Source organism: Hyaena hyaena, unplaced genomic scaffold, assembly GCF_003009895.1.
Source record: "Hyaena hyaena isolate Hyena2069 unplaced genomic scaffold, ASM300989v1 scaffold_505, whole genome shotgun sequence".
In the NCBI taxonomy this organism is placed as follows: Eukaryota; Metazoa; Chordata; class Mammalia; order Carnivora; family Hyaenidae; genus Hyaena; species Hyaena hyaena.
In genome coordinates this window covers 795,452-819,023 of record NW_024081134.1, presented here as the reverse complement: position 1 = coordinate 819,023, position 23,572 = coordinate 795,452, and the positions used below count along the sequence as shown (strand labels likewise).

The 23,572-nt window shown below is 42.5% G+C and overlaps 1 protein-coding gene across 2 annotated transcripts in view; it reads right to left on the bottom strand.

The window, feature by feature from the left end:
- Positions 1-824: 824 nt before the first annotated feature.
- CTTNBP2NL (CTTNBP2 N-terminal like) overlaps positions 825-23,572 on the bottom strand; it is a 53,608-nt gene continuing 30,860 nt past the window's right edge. For both annotated transcript variants that reach the window (XM_039254913.1, XM_039254914.1), the window contains exons 4-6: positions 10,898-11,128; positions 6,280-6,387; positions 825-4,950 (exon numbers count right to left, since the gene is read on the bottom strand). In XM_039254913.1, the coding sequence (XP_039110844.1) occupies positions 3,493-4,950; positions 6,280-6,387; positions 10,898-11,128 (1,797 nt within the window). In that variant the 3' untranslated portion in view covers positions 825-3,492. The remainder of the gene's footprint in view (positions 4,951-6,279; positions 6,388-10,897; positions 11,129-23,572) is intronic.

Here is a 23,572-nt window from a genome sequence, read left to right as displayed (position 1 = left end):
AGAAAATGACCCAGACTGGCAGAACACTCCCCGCAGCTAAATGCAGAGAAGAGGCGAGAGGGTGGGAAGGGGAGAGACACGGTCTGGAGCCAAACAGAACTGCAGGACTGTCCCTGGGAGGGAGGGACACTGCAGGTGTAGTGAGGGGAGAGGAGCAAACCCCACCCCAGGCAAGAGGGACCCGCACTGGGAAGACAAGGCAGCACTGCCTACAGCGGAAGATGCACCCAGTGCTTGCTGAAATGATCATTAATTGGCTTAAATGCTGGAAACTTAACAGATGTAAACACCCATTCGGTTTGAACATCTTTTGCACATCAAAGGATTTTCAAGTGCTTTTGTCGGCCTACAGCTCTCACTTGCTAACAGTGCAGCACAACAGCACTGGACTAAGAGGAGTGATACAACAGTCCCTTGTAAAATGAGAGGGCAGGACAAGACCAGGCGTCCTTAGGCTACAATACGTGAATCACGGACGGCTTCAGGGTCTTTGGGTCCTGCGAAGCCATCAACCAAACCCTACATACTGGCATATCCATTAGTCTGGGGACGGAGTCTAGCCTTTCTCAGATTCCCTAAACGGCCTAGAAACCCCCAGGGTCCGAAACGTACAGACTGGACTATTGCCAAGGCTAAGGTTCTAAAGAAAACCAAGACGCCAGCTCCTTGGAGTCTAACCTGGATGGGTCACTGGCTTCACTCGGGTTTCTGGAAGCCACAGACGGAGTGCTCCCTCTACACCACCTGCTCCTTCCCCAACAAAACAGGCCCTGTTGTGCAACATCCTTGACTTTGTACAAACAAGACTAGATTTTCCCCAGACGGAATGATTTAACTTGTTTTAATGGAGTCTGCTATAAAAATGGATGAAGACTTCTGCATGGTACATTTGGCTTTACACACGATGATTTAGTTAGTGCTTGTGTTATGTGTCGCACATCCATTATAATCCGTTGACTAGTAACACAGCTTTCACAACATGGTTTAATACCGCAATTGTGAACCATGGAACTTTTACTTAGCACACACACAATCTACAGCGAACTTAAATACTAATCTAGAATACCTAACCGGATTATTGGATCCGTTGCAATATTGTGCTTATTTATCTTAGAAGATAGGCAACTAGCAAAAATACACGTTTCTTTTGCATTTCCCCACCCCCGTATTACACTGTAAAAGAAATACATTATTCAGTGCACTTCCTAAGAAATAAACCTCCTTATAGTATCTCTCTCTTTCTATATATATATCTATGCCAAAACAAAGGAAGAGCACAATGCAACTTTTAAGATTACCATTTCAAGCAAGAGAGGTAATAACACTCTGGGGCTAGAGCCCCCTCTTCTGTTCCCAAAGTTCAGCTATTTTATCATCAACACTTCATTTGGCTATGCGTGGGAATAAAATTTAACTCATGATCGCTTTGGGCGGTTTCTTCATCATTTGGTAGATGCCCCGGGCCGTGAGTAGTGTTTTAATTTTTGCTGTATTGGCCTTAATCAAACCGTAAGCCCTGGAGACACCGATTGTGATTTATACATTGATTTCCATCACCTGCCTGTCCCCCCATCAATTCATATTGGATTGCGAGGAAGGAGATTTAAATTATAGCAGGCTAGGGCTGCTGGCTAGACGTTGGCTGGGGAGAACGTATGTGAGGACATCAAGGCCTCTCTACCCCTGTGGCCACAGTCATATAAGCACCTTGTCTGAGCTGGGTTGCAAAGTCTGGTTCGGAAGACGAGGATCCTCATTATATTCTAGGGCCTCTGTCAGCTGAACTAGCCTACAAGTTGGAGAGCGGAGGAGTCTGTCCTCACAAACTCACAATGATGGAAATGATGGAAGTTTCCGGAACGAACGAGGTTGCAACTTGGCAGCTTCTGAGCTAAACCCAGCTGCACCAGTATTTAACCAGCAGTTTAAAATTGTTTTTGAAGCTGTTTTGATATTTAAAAATGAGAATGTTTCTACAAACATCTGGCCTTCCCGAAAACTCAATTGAGGAGCTGGTAACGTCCAGCTAGCACTATCGCATGGCAGTAAGCAGCTGGAGCTGCTCAGGGGTGGCCCTTTCCTTTCACAGGGGGCCCGGGCACTTCCATTTGCTACAGCTTCCCCTCTCCTAGCTGTCTTAGAGTGCTTGATTGAGTGACCTGCTTCACTCATTCATCTGGCCAGTTGAGTTTTGCGATGCTGGGGGGAATTTGGCTCTGGCTTTTCGGGACACTGAAGACCTGACTTCATCTGGAATTGCCCCATGTCCCCGTGGACCAGATTCCTCCTTTAACTGCTTTGGGTCCCAGCCCCATCTAGTTGCTGTGACAGGTAATCTTAACGTGCACATCTACTCGCCCTTTATGCTATATTGCAAACTCCAAAGATATAATCACACTAATATTTATGTGTTTAAGTGTGTGTATGTTAAACACGTAAAGGGGTGTGTATCTATACAGATATATATACTTCCATTTAGGGAAAAGTTAATTTGGTTCCACAGATACAGACACCAAGTGCTGGCATCTTGGAAAAGAAGTGTAACAATTTGGTAAAACCTGTATAATTCTGCCTTATAATATTACAAAGAGAGTGAATTTTAAGTTATTGCTTTTTGATTACAGAATAAGGATCTCATTCTGTTGCAAGACTTTTATACAGAACGAGTAGCCATTTCCTATTCAAGTAGTAGCAGTCAGAATCAGAAGTTCCTCACACAACAGTAGATGCCTGGAGACCTTTTTTGAAAGGAGATGGGATTTCATTCTAGTCAAGAATTGATGCAGGAGACTGGGAGTGACTTAATTTTTCACAAGTGCAAGGAAATCAGCACCCCAGCTGCTTACGGCTCGGGAGGGTTTCTCAAGGGCTCTGGAAGGCTCAGCATTGTGGACAGTCCACATCCACCTTCAGGACTCCCATCCTACTGATGCAGCCTTGTCTGGACACAGAGCTTATGTTAAAAACAGTAAAAAGAGGATTAAAAGCAGTGTTGGTTTTTAACATTCAGGATTCACGGAGGATCTCATTTTCTGCAATTAGATGGTCCATTTTTGTGTTTTCGCTGCAGAATCACATTCATGTGGCAGTCTTATTTCAGGCACTTTTTAAACACGTTCATCTGGAATAAAAATCGGCACGAACCACTTTCTGCATAATTCAAATTGAGTGTTGAGTGATTCTAGTCCCAAAATAGCAAAGCACCACCTGGTTCTCAATTAGCTTTCTCCGTCACAACAGGACGGCGACTCTGCTGAGCTGGAGACGTCTTTGAGGTGCCCTTCCAGCGTCAGTACGAAGGTGTGAGTCATACAAATCCAAACGACTTGGTTCCTACTTAAAAAAATATAAAAAGGTGAAACACACTAAATGTATTATACAGATGGTTTCAGCTACTATCAAAATAAATAACGTGATCTGACTCAATGGTTGGACTCTGAGCTCTTGGACGAAATCTGGCGGAATGTTGGATGGGGAGCCTACCACCAGGGACTAGCTGCTGGTGGGCAGAAGGATCTCGACGTCCTTGCCATTAGCCACGACGGTGTTCGAGGAGCAGCTGCTGGCTAGGTCTTCTGCGGTGGCCAAGGAGGAGGCCTGGGAAGGGGTTTTGGTCAATGGCGTGGTCGTGGACGGAGAAGGTGTCAGGCCAGGTTTTTTGGGTGGGATGGGTGGAGGGTGTCCTCTCTCAGCTCTGGGGATGGTGGGGGACTTGATCCCTGGAGACAGAGGGCTCAGCGGACTGGACACTTTCCCTGGAGTAGGGGAATGGCTGGTGTCCCCTCTGGAGGTGGCGGCGCTGGCCAGATTCCGGTAGTCTGTGCCAAAGGGAGAGCTGTTGGGGGAGACGGCCTTGATCGGCCCCTGCTGGCTAGTGAACCTGGAGAGCACCTGAGTGACTGTGTTGCGGGCCAGCTGCTTGGCGGCAGAGTTGTCCAGGAGTGTGGGGGACAGGTCCCTGGAGGGCGGGCTCTGCAGGCCGCTGGCCTGTTGGTCCTGATCTGCCTGGGTCTGAAATTTGTGCCGCGCGGCGTGGAAGCGCTGGTTGATCCCTACTTGGTAGGATGACTGGTAGCCAGGGCTGCTGGCCGAGGACCCCAACAGGCGCTTAGTTAGCACCGGGGAGGAGCAAGGAGAGGATGTGAGAGAGGAGGAGGCGGTGCTGCTGGGAGACAGTGAGCCCCCACTGGATGGCAGGAGACCAGGTGTCGGGACGGGAGTCTCCAGTCCCACAGGGCACCCGCCGTTCTCCACTGCTCTCTCTCGTGCAGGCACTTGGTGTTCCACGCTGCTGCCGGGAACTGCCTCCTTGGCGGTTGGAATCTCTGGCTCAAAATGGCCATTGGTTTTTGCATAAGAGTAAGAGGGAATGGTGGCGGCAGGCGGCCCAGCGCTCGGCACCTTGGCCGGGTTGCTCCCGGGGGTTCGTTCTGCCTGGAAACCTTCCGTTTGGCAAAATACAGACACCAGCACGGGGGGCTCCGTCGCTGTGCCCTTCGACACGGTTACCGGTTTCTTGGATTGCTCGGCAGGGCTACCATGCTGCTGAGAAGCCTCCAGATCCTTCATGGTCTTCTTCAGATTTTCCATCTCTTCTTTCAGAGTCCTGGTCCGGTTCTCCTCCCGGTTCAGCTTGGCCCGCAGCTGCTCCCTTTCGATGTCAAACTCGGACAGCTGCTTCTCCACCTGTGCCTCGGTCTGCAGGCCTCGCCTCCGCTCGGCGGCCAGCTCCTCCTCCAGCTGGCTCACGCGCCCCTTCTCCTTCTCCAGCTTCCGGCTCAGCTCGCCTGCCCTCTGGCCCTCCTCGGCCGCCTTGCTCGTGGCCTTCTTGCACTCGAGCACCAGCACGGACGAGAGCTGCTTGTGGCGGGAGCGCTCCTCCTCCAGCTGACTGGACAGCTTCTTCTGCTCCTTCTCGAACTTCTTCACTTGGGACTTCTCAAACTCCAGCTGGAAAAGAAGGCCACCACACACGGTGGTTAGAGTGAGAAAAGGGAGAAAACTCTTACCCAGGGCAGTTGCTGGCTAGCTCTCCTCTGCCACGGGGTCTGCCATGGATGCCACAGGCTTAGCTCTAGTATTTCTGAGGTTTTACCTCCCCCCACAGAAATGGACATGCTAGGGTTTACTCTCTCTCTGGTGGTCGAGGAGGCATTTCTGGTTCCTGAACTGTGATCTGTGGGAATATGTAGGTCTGTGGAGCGCTCAGAAGATTAGAAACCCACCGATACATGGGGTGCCTGGGTGGCTCAGGCGGGTAAGCGTCCGACTTTGGCTCAGGTCATGACCTCACGGTTTGTGAGCCTGAGCCCCACATGAGGCTCTGTGCTGACAGCTCAGAGCCTAGGGCCTGCTTTGGATTCCGTGTCTTCCTCTCTCTCTGCCACTCCCCCTCCCCAGGTCTCTGTCTCTGAAAAATGAATACACCTTAAAAAATTTAAACAAATAAACCAACAAACCCAGAATGACTTATTGATTTTAACTCCACTATAGTGAACACAGAGTGTTCTGTGCGTCTCAGGTGTGCAATACAGTGATTCAACACTTCTACATGCTAATCGGGGCCCATCACTTTGAAAACTTCGGTAATCATTCTTTCTGGTCTTAAAAAACAAATAGTTGCATTTAAACGCTCCTTGTTAGGCAAATGCAGTCTATTTTAATTATCATCCCAACCCTATTTAAGGCAGAGAAACTCTGAGCAAGAGGGAAAGCGCTGATGGAACCCTACTGGTGTTTTTGAAACGCTGAGACCCATCGGATGAGGAAACGAATCTCATGAGGTGGGAAGAAAATTAACAACAAAAAAAATGAATGGCTATTGTAACCAGTAAGGATGATATGGGATTTCATCAGATTTTTATTTCTGGCATGTGTTTATGTATATATATTTACTAGGCTGTAATATAAAGTGTATTTCTTACTAGGATTCCTAAGTCAAAATGCTTGAGAGTTTGAAGCTAGTGCTCCCAGAGTACATTCTATAGAATGACAGTCCCACAGCAAGTGATCTATGTCAAAACAAGATTCTATGTAAACATAGATTGGCTGAACTTGGGAATACCCAATCTTGTTCCTAAGACTCACAATGTGCTTTTCAGTCCTACAGGGCCCAACAAATTGAATCAGAAGCCTATTTAACTTTGTTTAATCCAGTGATTCCCAGATTTGACCACAAAGCCCTTTGTTTTTGAGCAACACTAATTTACCCCCTGCAGAACAATCTTCGAGAAATGCTGTTCCAGGCAAATGGTGCCGTGAGCCCCTCCACCTAACTACCTGCTGGGTCAGCCGCTCTCTCTCCTTCTCCAGCATGTAGGTGACATCATCTCCTTCTGCTGTGTCCTGAGCGTGCCTCTGCCTTTCTTCCTCGAGGTCTAGGATCACCTTTAAAGAATTGAAAAAATAATAATAATTTCTAAGTACCAGGGAAACAAACTTGTAATACAATTAAATACTAAGTGCCTATCTAAGCACCTAAGATAGTTCTAGAGATCAATCAGTCCATCCCAGTCAGGGCCATCAAGGATCACATTATCCAGCAGGGTAAAAGGGATGTGAGCTACGTGCTAGAAAACAGTAAGATCTAGGCTTTATTTCAGGATGCACAAAATGGTTTGTAAATAGAAGAGAGCACCTAATTAGCTATAGGGGTTGAGAAGGTTTCCAAGGATGAATATGTCCAGCAGGCAGTTGCTCAGACTAGGCGATGGGTGTAGGTGATGAAGCAAGACAGGACCATGGAAAGCTGAAAGCTGAAATCCTTCCCTCGAGCTCAAATAGCTGTGCCTTGCTTAGTCAGTAATTCGCATTTTGCATATAGTTAGCTAAAAGGAGGAAAGACTCTCCGAGCTCATCCTGCATGTAAAAAGGTTCAACACTTGGGACCTTATGTAGAGATTTTTCACAAGGCCTTTTAATTAACCTGCCCACCCCATTCCACTTGTCGTGGCACCAAAGGATTAAGCCCAATTTGAAGGCAAATACTGCACAAAGTAAAGGGACATTTCCCTACAAATCAACACCACACTGAGATACCACCTCACACTGGCCAGAGTGGCTAAAATTAACAACTCAGGAAATAACAGATGCTAGGGAGGATGTGGAGAAACAGGAACCCTCTTGCACTGTTGGCAGGAATGCAAACTGGTGCAGCTGCTCTGGAAAACAGTGTGGAGGTTCCTCAAAAAATTAAAAGTAGAACTCCCCTATGACCCAGCAATAGCATTACTAGGAATTTATCCAAAGGATACAGGATGCTGATGCATAGGGGCACATGTACCCCAACATGTATAGCAGCGCTTTCAACAATAGCCAAAACATGGAAAGAGCCTAAGTGCCCATCAACGGACAAATGGATCAAGAAGATGTGGTTAATCTATACAATGGAATACTACTCGGCAATGAGAAAGAAGGAAATCCTGCCATTTGCAATAACATGGATGGAACTGGAAGGTATTATGCTGAGTGAAATAAGTCAGGCAGAGAAAGACAGATATCATATACTTTCACTCATATGTGGATCTTGAGAAACTTAACAGAAGACCATGGGGGCACGGAAGGGGGAAAAATAGTTTCAAACAGAGAGGGAGGGAGGCAAATCACAAGAGACTCTTAAATACGGAGAACAAACTGAGGGTTGATGGGGGGAGGGGGGAAATGGGTGATGGGCACTGAAGAGGCCACTCCTTGGGATGAGCACTGGTGGTGGCTGTAAGTGATGAATCATGGGAGTCTACTCCTGAAGCCAAGAGCACACGGTATACATTGTATACATGGTATACACTGGCTAACGGTATGTTAGCCAACTTGACAATAAATCATGTTAAAAAAATAATAAAGTAAAAATAAAGTACAGAGAAAAAAATAATAAAGGGACATTTCCCACATAATCCCACCCATAACTGCAATATTCGGAAAGGCAAGGGACTTCCTAGCAGCTTCCGCTCCTCCTGCAGAGGTACCTTGGCCCAGAGCTCTAGGGCGGAGCACTGCCCTCCCCGTGACCATTTCTCATCCTATCTCTTCACTAACGATTCTCGTGAACCAAGGGAGAAAAGTTTCTGGCACACAAAGCTCCTCTTTAGACACAAAATGTTTTCATGTACCAAAATGAAAACAGCTTGGTATACTTTCATCCAGTTTAAAAAAAAAAAATAAACCCTAACTTGGGCAACTGGCTGGCTTAGTCAGTAGAGCACTGGACTCTTGATCTCGGGGTTGTAAGTTCGAGCCCCATGTTGGGTGTAGAGATTACTGAAAAAAAAAAAAAAAAAAACAACAGAATGAAACAAAAGCAAAAACAAGCTCTAACTTTTCAATTTAGTAGACAGACAAGCTTTTGGCTAAGGGTGGTAGATCATCTCCTCTCCCTCAGGAGAGCCCTCTAAAAACTACAGAAGTGGAATGAAAAGATGACCACCCGTGAAGGCAGAAAGACTGGAGCAGACAAGAAATGTTAAAAGAGGGAAGGAGGCAGGAGGTGTGGTGGCCACTTTGGGGTGGGGGAAGAAGCCGATTCTCCCTGCAGGGGCGAACCTGGAGGCAACAGGTGCTGCTGAGCAACGGTCAGATGTGGGATAGGAAACAAGAAGACTGGCTCACAATCTGTATTCGCCAGAAGTTACTTGCCTCTTCCACCTGATTTCTGTACAAAGAGTGTTAGGCATCTACTGCCTGGGCATTAGGCAGATGTTTATCCTCAGAGGAAACAAAATGTGACAGTCTCCGGATTTGGGAATACTAGAAATGACAGAGAATGAGGGTAGGGAAAGGGGACCGTTTGTTTTGGGAAGGTGGGAAGGTAGAAAGGGAGGTAGGGTGTAAGATAAATCTGCAGCTATAATGAGAGGGAGCAATTTAAGTGTCAAGAATTGATAAGGGCCTGGGGGCGCCTGGGTAGCTCAGTGGTTGAGCATCCAACTCTTGATTTAGACTCAGGTCATGATCTCACAGTTCATGAGTTCGAGCCCAGCACTGGGCTCTGTGCTGATGGCATGAAGCCTGCTTGGGATTCTGTCTCCCCTCTCTCTCTCTGCCCCTCTCCCACTCTCTCAAAAATAAATAAATAGACATTAAAAAAAAAAAAAGAACTGATAAGAGGGGGAATAGTATATCATTCAGACACATGGAATTCACCTACCAAAATAAATGGTCCAAAAGATAAAAGTGGTTGTCTCTGAATATTGAGAAGGAATGGGGAGAGGTGGACCAGGGAGCTCTCTGTTCATAATAAGCAGAGTAACCGTATAATTTACTGTTCAAACCACACCACTTCTGAGAGTCAAAGGGGGTATTCTTAATGACTGTCCCAAGGCGACAGACATCAACTGGACTGTCTTGGGCAAACAGGGACAATGAGCACCCTAATTATTAGCCCCTCGGAACTATCTGATTTGTAACAAAGTCAGTGTTTCACTTCAATAAAACACTTGGAAAAAGGTAGGCGGTCGATTCAAAATATTTAATGCTCACTTAAAGGAACATACACTGAAATATAGTATTAAAGAATTGTGAATTATTTTTAACTTCCTCCTCTCTCTAATCACCTCGAGTCACAAATCACCCCAACACTACACCTTTCATGGGCATGACGGCCGGCCAGCCATTCAGCACAGTTCAACTGCTTCATACCGGAAAGGGGACAAGGGCCTGCCTATCAGACAAGGATACTGTAGAGCCTTTCTTAGAGGATTGAGAAAGCCCTCCAAATTTAGGCAACTAACCCACACCCACTGATACATTTTAAATTGGGCATAAATGTTTTTAGTTCACTTTATTCTAGAGAAGGTTAAACTCTTCTGTGTCTTGGACAACTCTGAGAATTCAATTAAAGATACAGGGAAAAAATTTACATTCTACAAGAATGCATACACTTTTGGCATTGTGTATATTTTCTGGGGGATCATGGGACATCCAAGGCCCACCCATGGTTAAGAATCTCTGCTCTGGCCTTTCATTTGGACACTGTGAAGAGTAAGAGGAATCCTGGGCAAGACCTATACCTAAGCAATTTGTCAGGTGCCTTTGAAGCAGCTGGCTGTCTAATGCAGGCAACCATAAAAGTAAACTCAAGTTCATCAATTTGCAGCCGCTGACCCCATTCTTCAGGGTAAAATGCTTCCTACTAGATGTGTTGATGTCTCCCTTGCTGGTATAAATCTAAACCAATAGTTTTAGAAAACGTAGATTCTAGCCAAGCACCTTTTACAGGCCAGGTTTGAGCGGTAAATGACAGGTTGGGGAATAAAATCATAAGCATTAGAATTCCAATGAGATGAGGCAGAGGAAAGCACAGGTTTGTCTTCTAACTAGGAGCTGTAAGAACATGAACACACACACACACACACACACACACACTTTCCTAATAGGTTCGAACAGCTTTAAGGTAAACAATCCTAGGGACTGTTTATAATTTTATGAAAAGTAAAATGCAACGAAACTCAAAAGTAGGAACACGTGAAAATAATCCACCGGCTTCCATGTTTATAGTCAGGTAAATCCTCTGTCTCCTACGGCATTCCCCAAATACCTGCTAATCTTGTTTTTTTCACGTAAGTAAGCAAACAGAGAACGCTCTGTTCACCTACAGGCTTGGCCAAACCCCAGTCTGGATGGTCAAGAGCTGAAAAAAACATCGCCAGGGTTCTAGAGCGTCATACCAGGAAGGAATGCCATCTTAAGTAAGGGGTTGGCATACTCCCTAAACTGAATGTTTTGAATAACTTGTGTTTTCTTTCTGATCTCTTGGCTCCGGTGGTAGGCTGAGGGGCTTCTGACACCAGGGAGACCCACACTGAGTCTCCATGGAAACCAGGAGCTGACAAGCAAGTCCCAAGTGTTATTTATCAAGTCTCCCTAAGAGTTTGTGTGGCGCAGGGCAGCCATGTGAACATACTTTGCGGTGCCTGCTCTCGGCGGCGGCCAGCTGCGACAGCATGTGCTCCTGCATGGCCTTGCACTGTTTTATCACCACCTTCAGAACAGAGAGTGGGTTGGTGCAGACTGGCTGCTTCTCGCCATCGTTTTTCTCCTTCAGTGTTTCGAAGTCTCTCTGCAGAGCCATTAAAGGATCGCTGATGTTGTACTTTCCATAGCGTTCTTCAATGAAGGTATCTCTGTGTTGGGCCTGGGAAAGAGGAAAAAAATTCAGTATTTTGCTTTTTCGAACAATTGCGGAGGGAGATTTGCAAGTAGTTACACATTAAAGGGGGCGGTGGTAGTACGAATGGAACCTGCTGACCACAGACCTGACGACTGGTGCTTGAGCCATCTGAAAGGAGAAATGACATCAGAGAGGGGGCCTGGTATAATATTAACAAGGACAACTACTTATGTAGGGCTAACTATCAATTAGCTGTTGTTATAAACGTTCATATTCACATTATTTAAATTTTTTAATTTTTTATTAAAAAATTATTTAAATTTTATAAGCCTATAAGGTTGTGTTATCATTTTCAATTTGCAGATGAGAAAACTATTAAACAGTGGTCAAGAAACCTGTCCCAGGTTACTCACTTAGCAAGTAGGATTTAGGGGCGCCTGGGTGGCTCAGTTGGTTAAGGATCCGACTTCAGCTTGGGTCTGTGAGTTTGAGCCCTGTGTTGGGCTCTGTGCTGGCAGCTTAGACCCTGGAGCCTGCCTCGGATTCTGTGTCTCCCCCTCTCTGCTCCTCCCCCACTCATGTTCTGTCTCTCTCTGCCTTTCAAAAATAAATACATTAAAAAATTTTTTTTAAAGTAGGATTTAAACCCAGGCAGCCTGGCTTTAATGTCTATGTCCTTAGCCACCAACCTACTGCCTCTGCTTATGCATGCTTGTACTACCAGCAGGTATGGCTTATCTTTTGTGTCTGTGTTATGGTGTTTGCATTTCTAAAATATGGTAAGCATGATAAATAAATAAATCCTGTTCCTTTAAGGCACCATCTCAAGATAACCACATTCCTGACCTTACTACGCGTTTGTGTGCGTGCACATGTGTGCTTGTGTAAGCATGTGAATTAAAGGGGTAAAGATTTGAAAGACTGAGCGCAAGACAGAATCCTATTTTTACACCTCCCAATTACAAAGCGAATCCTCAGTTAAATTTTGAAATAGTCTGTGTACCATTTTAGGATGGAGAAAGACAAGACCAATTCCTGAATTGGCTATTTTTATTTTTTAAATCATGGCGAAAATAAAAGAGAAAAAGCTGGTTTTTAGTTACATTTTTAAAAGAAATCATATCAAACAACAGGGACACATCAATGTTTTCTTTTCACCAAGAACATCTGTTTAAGTTGAGGGGCTCTTGGGTGGCTTAGTTGGTTAAGTGTCTGACTGTGGCTCAGGTCACGATCTTGCAGTTCAGTGAGTGCAAGCCGCACATAGGGCTCTGTGCTATCTGCATGGGAGTCCACTTAGATTCTCCCTCTCTCTCTGCCCCTTCCTTGCTCGCTCTCTCTCTCTAAATAAACAAACATTAAAAAAACAAAAAAGAGAAGAACATCTGTTTAAGTTGAGTCTTATACCTCAAACTTGAGATTGACAACCTAGCTATTAATGTCCTAAGGCAAATCCAGGTTCAGAAAAATGTTTAGACAAAAGAAGAAAGAGAAAAAAAAAAATCAACCTTTAAAAAGCTGAAATTCCAGGGGCACCTGGGTGGCTCAGTAGGTTAAGTGACCGACTTTGGCTCAGGTCATGATCTCGCAGTTCGTGGGTTCGAGCCCCGCATCGGGCTCTGTGCTGACAGCCAGCTCAGAGCCTGGAGCCTGTTTCAGATTCTGTGTCTCCCTCTCTCTCTGACCCTCCTCTGCTAATGCTGTCTCTCTCTCAGAAATAAAAAAAAAAAAACATTTTTAAAAAAAGTTGAAATTCCACTTTTCTTACGGCCCATTGTTTTGTTGATGATTTCCATTTCTGTCTGGTTACTGATGGTAAAGTAATGATTATTGGTACTGAGACTGGTTTAGTAGGGCAGAAAGGCAAACGTAAACCTGAGTATTTCTAGGGCTTTCTCCTTTTCGGAACAGCGCAGAGAAGAAAGTGGGATGGGGGAGCAGGGCCGGCAGTAGGATTCGTGACCTTGACAGATTTGCTGAGAAGCTGTCTCTCAGGTTTGAGTATATAGTTAACTAATCCCTAAAAACACGACTTTAAAAAACCCACACTGTTATTATCTTGCATAATTAATAAGCATCCCTGAGTTACGAGTCCTAGACGAGAGCTTCTCTGAGAACAGCTGTTACGCTGTCTGTTTTCTCTCGAAGTACTTCCCAGTAATTCCATAATCGCTTGAGTGGTAATTACAAGTTATACAAAATTCGTGGCTTTGCACATAAATGAAAAGAATCCGTGGAATACTCTAAACAGGACTCCTTGTCACAAAACAATTCTTGTAAGTATGTTCTACTATGGGGCCCAGATATGGGAAGAGTGAATTCAAAGTTGGTATGTATTATACCAAACACTGGATTGGAAAATGGGAGACGGAATATGGTATTTTTCAGCCAACCGCACACCTCCATCAGGTAAACAGTATGGATGACAGGTTTAACAGAACAAATCATAACCAAAAATAGATGTTAGGAACTGAAGAATGAAACAGTTTTAGTGGAGGTGTGTATGTGTATCTATTTCTACCTAATAAACCACTCCCAAACTTGGCAGCTTAAATAGTAAACTTTTTTTTTTTTTTTAATCTCACAGTTTCTGAGGGTCAGGAGTTTGGAAGGGGTTGAGCTGGGTGGTTCTGACTCTGTGTCTCGTGAAAGTGTAGTCAAGCTGCTGGCCAGGGCTGCAGTCATCCAAAGGCACAACTGAGGCTGGTGCATCCACTTTCCAGCTTAGGCACATGGCCTTTGGCACAGGCTTTGGTTCTCTGCATGTGCTGGCTTCCCATAGAGCAAGTGACGTGACAGAGAGAGAGGGAGAGAGACAGAGACACCAAGATGGACATGCGAGTGCCTTTTATAACTTAATATCAGAAGTGACATACCATCACTTCTGATGTATTCCACGGGTCACACAGACTGGCCTGGTACACGTGGGAGGGGACTGCACAAAGGTGTGACTATCAGGATGTGGGGTCGTTGGTGGTCCTTTGGAGGCTGGCTACCCCAAGGGAACGACTAGATATGCCACCTCTATGGTTTACATCTCAAGTCAGAATTTAGAGACAAAGTATCTACTAAATACTAAAAACTGTCAAGGCTGGGTTTTAATACTTTCATGGCATTTCAGCTATTTTATAAGAAAATTGTCATGATGTGGATTTGAGTTTTTGGAGGAGGAATTCAGTCCTAGAGCTAAAATGAATCCATTTCTTGCAGTTTCATTATTTTCACTTCACTGACAACATGTATTTTAACTGAACAGAAATTTCTATGTTGTCAGAAAACATCATGGTCTTTCATTTCAGACAACAGGAAAATAATTGGCTGGTTAGACAGATTCAGTGATAAAAGGTATTACTACAGCAGACAAAACATACTAGTCATCTGTTACTCATTTTTCCTGTCATAGGCGGAATGAAACGCACCATTACTGAAAGTTTAAGATAAAAATCATATAAGGTCCTTGGAGTCTGCCCCTCTCACTCTCCAAAATTATCAGCTTTGCTATGATAAACTTCAAAAAGAAACATAAAGCAGTTACCTCATCTCCCCTCCCCAAGATTATTTATAGTATTACATATCTATCGTACATTATGTTATGTAATGTACATAATGAGTATAATAACATAACACATAAAATAGTACTCTAGTATAATAGTACACCATTATAGTAACATGTAAGTGTGTATGTGGATATTTCTCTATCTATACATTTTTTCCCCAATATTAAAATAGGAACCTCTTTATTCTTTGGATGATAATCACCAACATGAAAGATGCTTCCAAATCTAAAAGTGAAGATAAGGCCTACTTAACTAGGTTTACCTTCAAGTATGAGTTTTACTTACAAGACTCAGGCTGGTACCCTAAATGGATTAGGATACATCTTTGCAATTTATTGCCAATTCGAAGTGATATTTTTAGAAGTAATCAGTAATATAAACTTTGTATCTTTAAAAATCTCTGAATACCTCCATGCCAGAGACCAGAAAGACCAAAGAATGTGATTCCAGAATGGTTTTAATTAATGCTACACCAAAAGCATGTTGAAAGCTATCCTTTTCAGGGATGCCTGGATGACTTCTGTCGGTTAAGCCACCTCTTGATTTCACTCAGGTCATGGTCTCATGGTTCATGGGATCGAGCCCCATGTTAGACTCTGCACTCACAGTGTGGAGCCTACTTGGGATTCGCCATCCGCCCCCTGCTCATTTGCTCTCTCTCTCTCAAAAATAAGTATACAGATAAACAAATAAACATTAAAAACACATTTTAAAAAAGCTCTCCTTTTTACATACAAGTTGAATCTACTAATTTTCAAATAATTTATAGTCTGGAGCCCCTGATAGAGTAGCTGCATGAATAACTGGAAATAAAGAAACCATTCTAGATAGAGATGATAACAACATTACAAGAGCACCCTTTGTTTTAGAAGTTTCTTTTACTTGCTGAGAGAAAACTGGATTTCAATGTTTGACAGTATTACTAAAAGAAGAGTTAGCCACATTTGAATTAAACTTTAATTTTTAGAAAATGGCACAAAATTTAACATGAAAATTTTCATGACTTATTATTTTTTTTAATGTTTTATTTATTTCTAGGAGAGAGAGAGAGACAGCGCAAGCAGGAGAGGGTCAGAGAGAGAGGGAGATACAGACTCTGAAACAGGCTCCAGGCTCTGAGCTGGCAGTCAGCACAGAGCCCGACGCGGGGCTCAAACCCACGAACTGCGAGATCATGACCTAAGCGAAAGTCGGATGCTTAACAAACTAAGCCACCCAGGCGCCCCAAAAATTTTCATGACTTAAAAAAAAAATACTTCTAACATATTATTGAAAACCCATAATTATTTTTTTAAAAAATTTATGTTTATTTACTTTTGAGAGAGAGGGGTGGGGAGTGGGAGCAGGGGAGGGACAGAAAGAGAGGGAGAGGGACAGAGAGAGAGGGAGACAGAATCTGAAGCAGACTCTAGGGTCTGAGCTGTCAGCAGAGCTGGATGCGGGGCTTGAATCCACCAACTGAGAGATCATGACCTGTGCAGAAGTCGGATGCTTAACCAACTGAGCCACCCAGGTGCTCTTTACTTCTAACATAGTTTAAAAATACTCCTAACATATTATTGAAAACCCATTAATCCAACTAACCATAAATACTATTTTCTCAAATCCAGTCTTCTCTATACACATATTTTCTTTAATAACTTTTGGCTCTGGAGTATAACATAACTGGTACTGTATCTGGGCTCTACTACTTTCTATCTGTTTACCATCAGCAATTCCCTTAACTTCTCTGTACCTCAGATCCCGCATCTGTAAAATGAGGGTAACATACCTATAGGTTTGTTATAAAAATTATAACAATTTATAGTTATAGTTATTGTAAGTTATAGTTACAGTAATTAAACAAGTAATAAAGAATGCTTCCTATAAGTACTGGTACTTAGTAAGTACTATAAGTAGGAATGAGTTTTTCAATAACCAAGTTTAGAGTATAGATTTTCCTTTATTTTAGACCTAATAACTAATCCTACTCCTGGAGATTTAAGATTCTATAAAATCTGGACTAAGCCAGGAAATCTTCATTAAAAGCAACACAAAATTCACCAATCCCCAGATAACTCCAAAGTAATACATCACCAAAAATATACTGGGAACCTCAATAACCAGTAACAGTATTTATTTATTTAGTAATTAATCCTGAACTGCTATGTGACATTTTACATAATATCGTCGATTGGTATTTATCTCCTGCCTTATGATTAAACATTTCTCATTTTTCCTTATTTTCTTCCTGCCTAGACTGTATGTAATGACTCAAAGGAAAAAGCATTCCTCATACATCTTTCTTCTTCCTATATCCTATATTTCCACTTAAGCTCAAAACATTTAACAGATGTTCACTTTCCAGCTTTTTCCCGATGTCTCAGCCTCTCCTTACTCTCTTCATTTTTAGTGAGGTCAATATTTTATTTTGCTGTTCAGAAAGTCTACGATTTACTTAGTATAATCATTTAAGGTAATATTAATTTATACACTTAGCAAACTGACTTTAAAATAGGATGAGCTTCAAAGATTCCCTCTGGAGTCAGCTCGCAACCGCAGATGTTTATAAAATCACTTATTTACGTAAGGATAGATGACCATTTATTATTATTTGACTAAAGTGCACTAAATTCTTTTGAGGACTAAAAATGGTAAGTTTAGTACAAACAGCTATGAAGTGCGATACTTCTAGCTCAAAGCCTGCTTGTTGACAGAATATGGGTGAACAGCTTAATGTAGCTGCTTCAACATTCAAATTCCAAAGGGTCTTAGGAAAACTCTTAATGAATTTGAAATTAAATAAATAAAATATTCAGTTTTGTTGTCTTTGTTCTGTTTTATTTTTGTGTGTGTGTGGGGAATCTATGTGTGCTTCCGTTGAAACAAATTACGTCTATATTCTGGACTGGGTCTATGTAAATAAGTTTTCGAGTTGGGGAAGAAAGTGGGTAAAGAGATTTAGTAAGTACTGAATAAATTAATGCTCTTGAACATAAATTGGAATTTTAAAACATAATTATAATAGCATATTAGATCCTAATCTCTTTTATTCAGGAGGCTGTATAATGAGAGTTGACGTCTATCTCATACCATGCACAGGATGACATGGCCAAAAAGCACATGAAAAAGTTCTCAACTCCTTAGTGATCAAAGAGATGTAAATTAAAACAATAATAACACTAGAAACCCACTAGAGGGGCGCCTGGGTGGCTTAGTCGTCTGACTTCACCTCAGGCCATGACCTCATGGGTTTGTGAGTTGGAGCGAAGGAACCCTAACCCTGTGCACTGGGCTCTGTTGTCAGGTCCCAGTCCGCTTCAGATCCTGGCTCCCCCTCTCTGCCCTCCCCCACTCGTGCACACTCTCCCTCTCAAAAATAAATACACACTAAAAAAATTTTAAAAGCCCCTAGAAAGGCTAAAATTAAAGACTGACAACATCAAATGTTGGGAAGGAGATGGAGAAACTAGAACACTCACCCTATTGCTGGTGGGCATGTAAATGGTGTCATTACTTTGGAAATTAATCATAAAGTTAGAAAAACGCCTACGTACAGTTAAGTATTTATCCAAAAGAAATGAAAACATAAATCTACACACAGCTTTATGTACACACACTGTCTGAAGCAGCTTTATTCATAATAGCCACAAACTGCAAATGACCGCAATTTCATGGTGAAAAACTTACAGCAGCAGTTGTGTCTGGGGATAGGGGAACAAGGAACCAGGAAGGAGCACAAGATGACTTTCTGGTGTGATGGGAATGTCTGTATCTTGATGGCGATGTAGGGATGTATGCATTTGTCAGAACTTACTGATCTGTGTATCATCACTTAAGATCTGTGCATTCCACCTACCTAAATTGTATATCTAGTTCAAAAATATAAAAACACATAATGAGAGTAAAGGGAAAAGGAAGTTATATGTAATATATGATTTATATATAGTGTTCAGGAAACATGGGATGTTTAATCCAAAGCAATTTTTAATAACAGCAGAAACAATGAAGGAAGGGCTAATACTGTATAGTTAGTGCTTATTGCCTGTCAAGCAGTGTGCTTGGTGTTTTACACATCTAATCTTATCCGAACAACATACCTCTGGAGGTATACATCACGTGTATATCTCCATTTTATAGAAGAAACTGAATATTAGACTTTCCCAAGGTCACAAAGCCAAAGTTAAGTAGTGGAGAAGTACAATAAATGGTATATAGTAAGTACTGAGTATGTTAGCCGACTGAGTAATACATAAACAGATATCCCCTAGGACTTTGGAGGAATTAATTTCAATTGAGTAAGTCTCCATCAGTGGCTTAAAAATAAAATAGAACAGAAAAAGACTGCAGAGCATTGAATGTTGTGAATAATGTTTCAAGAAACTTTCCTTATGACCTGAGAATATAGGGATGTGTGTATGTATATGTGTGTGTGTGTGTGTGTGTGTTCCCTGAGTGACAATAGTGAGTCCCTGTCAAAGTATGAAAAACACTAGAATAAAAAATCCAATTAGTCTGACTCCTGAATCTATGATTTTAAACAGTTTAAACTATCATGAATACATAAATTCCAAAAGAAGTAATAAGGAATCAATCTTATTGTTTTATTTTAAACTAATGAATGTTATAAATGTCTACAAACCACAAGATGTTTGGCCTAGTATCAAATATACAAAAATGTTAACAACTACAACAAAAAATCTCTGTCTTATTAGGGTTAGACAAAACCAAAACCAGCACTGGAGAAGTCTCGGAAAATTTTCTGGACATATGGCTGGTTCACAAGAGCACATGCTTTGAATGCTTTTATCGAACACTTAATGTTTGCTGGGTACTACAAATGCTAAGTGATGTGGGCAATGATAAGAGAAGAAAGATTTGACTAGTAAGATGTAGTCCTTTGCTCTTAAGGAGCTTAGAATTTGCCAGACAAGTTTAAGGCCCAAGAGCAGAAATAAACAAGCTGCCTCTGCTTGTTTAAATGTTTTCTAAACAGTATCATTCATGTTTAAAGGAACACCAAGTACAATTTATTTGATCAGGACTTTCTAAGCCTCAGACCTTACACTCAGAAGGAACAGGAAGGAAAAGACCAATCCTGGAAGTGGGCGGGTGCTGGCAGATAAATGGGACTATCAGCAACTTAATGAATCACAGGAAACACCATGAGGTTGAAGGGGGCATATAATCCAGAAACTGTCTCTGAAGTATTGCATAAGGAGACCCAGACCGCAGACTATATAACCCAAGTGTGATACTTCAAGTAACTATGAACTTGAAAAACTTCTTTGTTAGAGATGTGCTCAGCCTCTTTAACTCACAATGTATTAACAGTGCAGAAACTCACTTCGAGGCTAACATAGTTAAAAAGAGCTCATAAAGAAGATTGAAAGGGTTTCTTCTTCTAGTTAGGGGATTCGATGGAGGAAGCTATAGGATTGGGATATGAGACAACTCGAAACACTTTTTCGAGGCGAGATTCTTAAATCGCAAACACAGTCTGATACCCCAAGGAAACATGGCAAGCAAGCAGCTGCTCAGAGTTAAGGTCTCAGGAAGAGGGTCCTTATTTGCCTAGCTGAGGAGTACAGAGTGTTCACATTGAGAAGTGTAGTGAGGAAACAGGAATAGGAAGTTTGCGGGGTAGAGGACAGTGGTGGGGGCGTAGAGACAGGGTGAAATGAAAACGGGGGCTGGTGTGGTTGCAGAGCCACAGCCACACCACAGTGAGCATGATGTGAGGGCAGGCAGACAGAGGCAGGGGCCGTGCTAATTACACATCCTTGTGCCAGAAGGGAGAACAGAATATCTAGGATGATATATTAAGAGAGATCAAGCCCTATGTCACAAGTCAGAGGCTGCAAAGGTGGCAACTTCTATTGTCACTGCACACTGATGTGGAGGGAGGCAGCTAGCTGGCTGTCTAGTTGGGAAGGATGATTTTTCTTTAGAGAACAGAAGAGGAAGAGGAGTAAAGATGCCAAGATTGAGAAGTAAAAGGTGGGCTCTAAGTGCAGAATGGGTGTTTCGTGACAAGTTTAAATGTGAACTGGCAATGCTCATCACTACAGTAAGGGACTGAACAAACATATGTCACCATGGACAAGAACAGGCTAACCAAGACCCCTTTACTGTTTTAATCCCAAAGGGAATAGAACTGGCTCCATTCTAAGCTTCTAAGACTGCTTCAGTGCTCTTCCTTAAATGACTTCGCTCAGCCTCATTTGGTAGTCAATTTGTTCCAGGAAAGAAAGGACAAGGGACTGAAAGGAAGATTTAAAAAAAAAAAAAATATTTTAAGTAGGTTCCACAACCAGCCTGTAGTCCAATGTGGGACTTGAAATCAGGACCCTGAGATCAAGACCTGAGCTGAGATCAAGAATCAGGCACTTAACTGACTGGGCCACTGAGGGGCTCCTGAAAGGAAGATTTTAAAGGGAAAAGCAATCCATTTGGAAAGCAACCAGAGACAGGGGGGTGAGGAAGATTCTGGGGGAGCCAAAAGCAAAAACAAAGACCCACTGGAGAAATGGGAGATAAGTAAATATATTCTGAGAGACAGAGAGGATATGTATAATTTAGACAGATGCCCATAGAGGTCCTTAGCTGAAAGGTCTGGGAAATAATATTTCTGTATATATCTAGACAGATAAAGAAAGATAAGCAAAACTGTACTCTTTAAAAAAAAAAAACTATTTTGGGGGCACCTGGGTGGCTCAGTCGGTTAAGCATCCGACTTCGGCTCAGGTCATGACCTCACCATTTGTGAGTTCGAGCCCCGTGTTGCCCCGTGTCACCCCGTGTCGCCCCGTGTCGGGCTCTGTGCTGACAGCTCAGAGCCTGGAGCCTGCTTTGGATTTTGAGTCTCCCTCTCTCTCTGCCCCTCCCCCACTCACGCGCCCTCTCTCAAAAAAGAAAAAATGTTTAAAAAAATACTATTTTCAATGAGGCGCACAAAACTCCCGTTACTAATCAGTCAGGGAATGCAGATGACCGCATCTCAGTTTGATAGATGGACCCTGAGAGCTTGTTTGGAGGTTCTAGCAGGGGAGTGCAGCTACCGGTATACCCTTGATCAGAGAATGGTCCTCCTCTATTGGGGAAGGTTGTCCTCTTCAACTGAGCACGCAGCTTCGGGAGGGATGCCCTTGGAGTGGTGAGGGAGGAAGGGGACACCCGCCTAGCCAGCCACATCAGCCGAATCAACCCTGGCAATCAATGGGGTGACAGATGTCACAGCCAGATTGCCCTCACATCCTCAATTTGATAGGAAAGGAAAGGACACCAAGGTACAATGTCAGTTGAAAACTAAAATATGATCTTTCAAAAAACAAACAAAATATGGTTGTTCTTTTTTTTTTTTAGATGAATACACATGCATGGTGAACAAAGATGCATCTCTCAATTATTTGGTATCCTTTACTACAAATACAGAAACAAACATAAGCAATGATTTCCTGTCTGAAGAACAAATCGCTCCTTCTTAGTGCAGAGTGAAATGTAAATAATGTCACCAAGTGGAAACTGTCAACAGGAAGAGTAATGAAACTATATGACTACAGTAAAGCTTCTCTTCTCAAAAATATGAATAAGGGATGATATATTTTGAACCTTGAGTACACTGAAGTTAGACAGAAAGAGCCTGAACTATTCTGTCATATAACAAATATTCCCAAAGAACATCTGAGGTTCTAGGTATTTGGGATGTAGTGCTGAACAGGATTAAGTATCCATCCATCCAGGAAGAGAAATCTCAGCCCTAAAGAAGAGAGATGAAAATCTACCACCTGTGATCCTTATCAGTGTGAATCGATACATTCCCATATTATCACTAATTCAGTGCAAAGAAAAAGAAATCACATTAAGTCCGATTCAATTCTTTTTTTTTTTTTTTTTTTTTTTTTACAAATAGTTTATTGTCAAATTAGTTTCTATAAGTCCGATTCAATTCTACAAAAATTTTATTGGTAAAATAATGGGAGGCAATAAGAACAGAGCCTCCTGAATTTAATAACAGTCACACACTCCTATCTACCAACGAGTTCAGTCTTTTGTTGAATAGACAGCTACTGAAATTGAGTCAAATAATTTTTTTGAAGTTATGCGTTCCTCTGAGAACTCACTAGGTGGAGTTAGCTTTCTGATGAGAAAATGCTTTCTGTTGTTGTTAAACAATGGAATATTATGAAGTACAGATACAAAATGGAGCCAGGAAAAATACTTTGAAGGGTTATAGGTCTCCTGCTATGATAATAACAGTTCGTGCAATTTTCATCACGTAGCTGCTCGTGCGTACACGGTCAGCTCTATGAGTCTGTGACCTGGGAAAGGGTCTGCTTTGAAGAAAGAATGTGTAGGTGTCCTGTTCAAAAGCAGAATTTGAAACTTCGTGGGAAATCTACTCTGCTTTTTTGGGAGAAAATCAGGGATGTGATGCTAAAGAGCTCATGCTTTCCACAGGCATGCTAGGCTTGTGTCTATGCCCTTAACTATATTTCAGAATTAATACAGATTTATGTGAGAGGATAAACCACTTAGAAACAAAGACAGTTACAAAATAAATGCTGTTCTTATTTTCATACTATATTTCTTAAAAATAAAAAAAATTTTTTAAAAAGTTTATTTATTTTGAGAGAGACAGAGAGAGGGGGAGGAGGGGCAGAGAGAGGGAAAGAGAGAATCCCAAGCAGGCTCTGTGCTGTCAGCGCAGAGCCCATCATGGGGCTCGATCTGACGAACCTTGAGATCATGACCTGGGCCAAAATCAAGGGTTGGACACTTAACGAACTGAGCCATCCAGGGACCCCTAATTTTTATTTTAATTTCATCACAAATGAATATTTTCTCATAAAAATTTAATTATACAGATAAAGCCAAAGTCCTTCCTGAATACAAGCCAGTCTCTCCTCCTCAAGAGTTCTTAGCATAATCA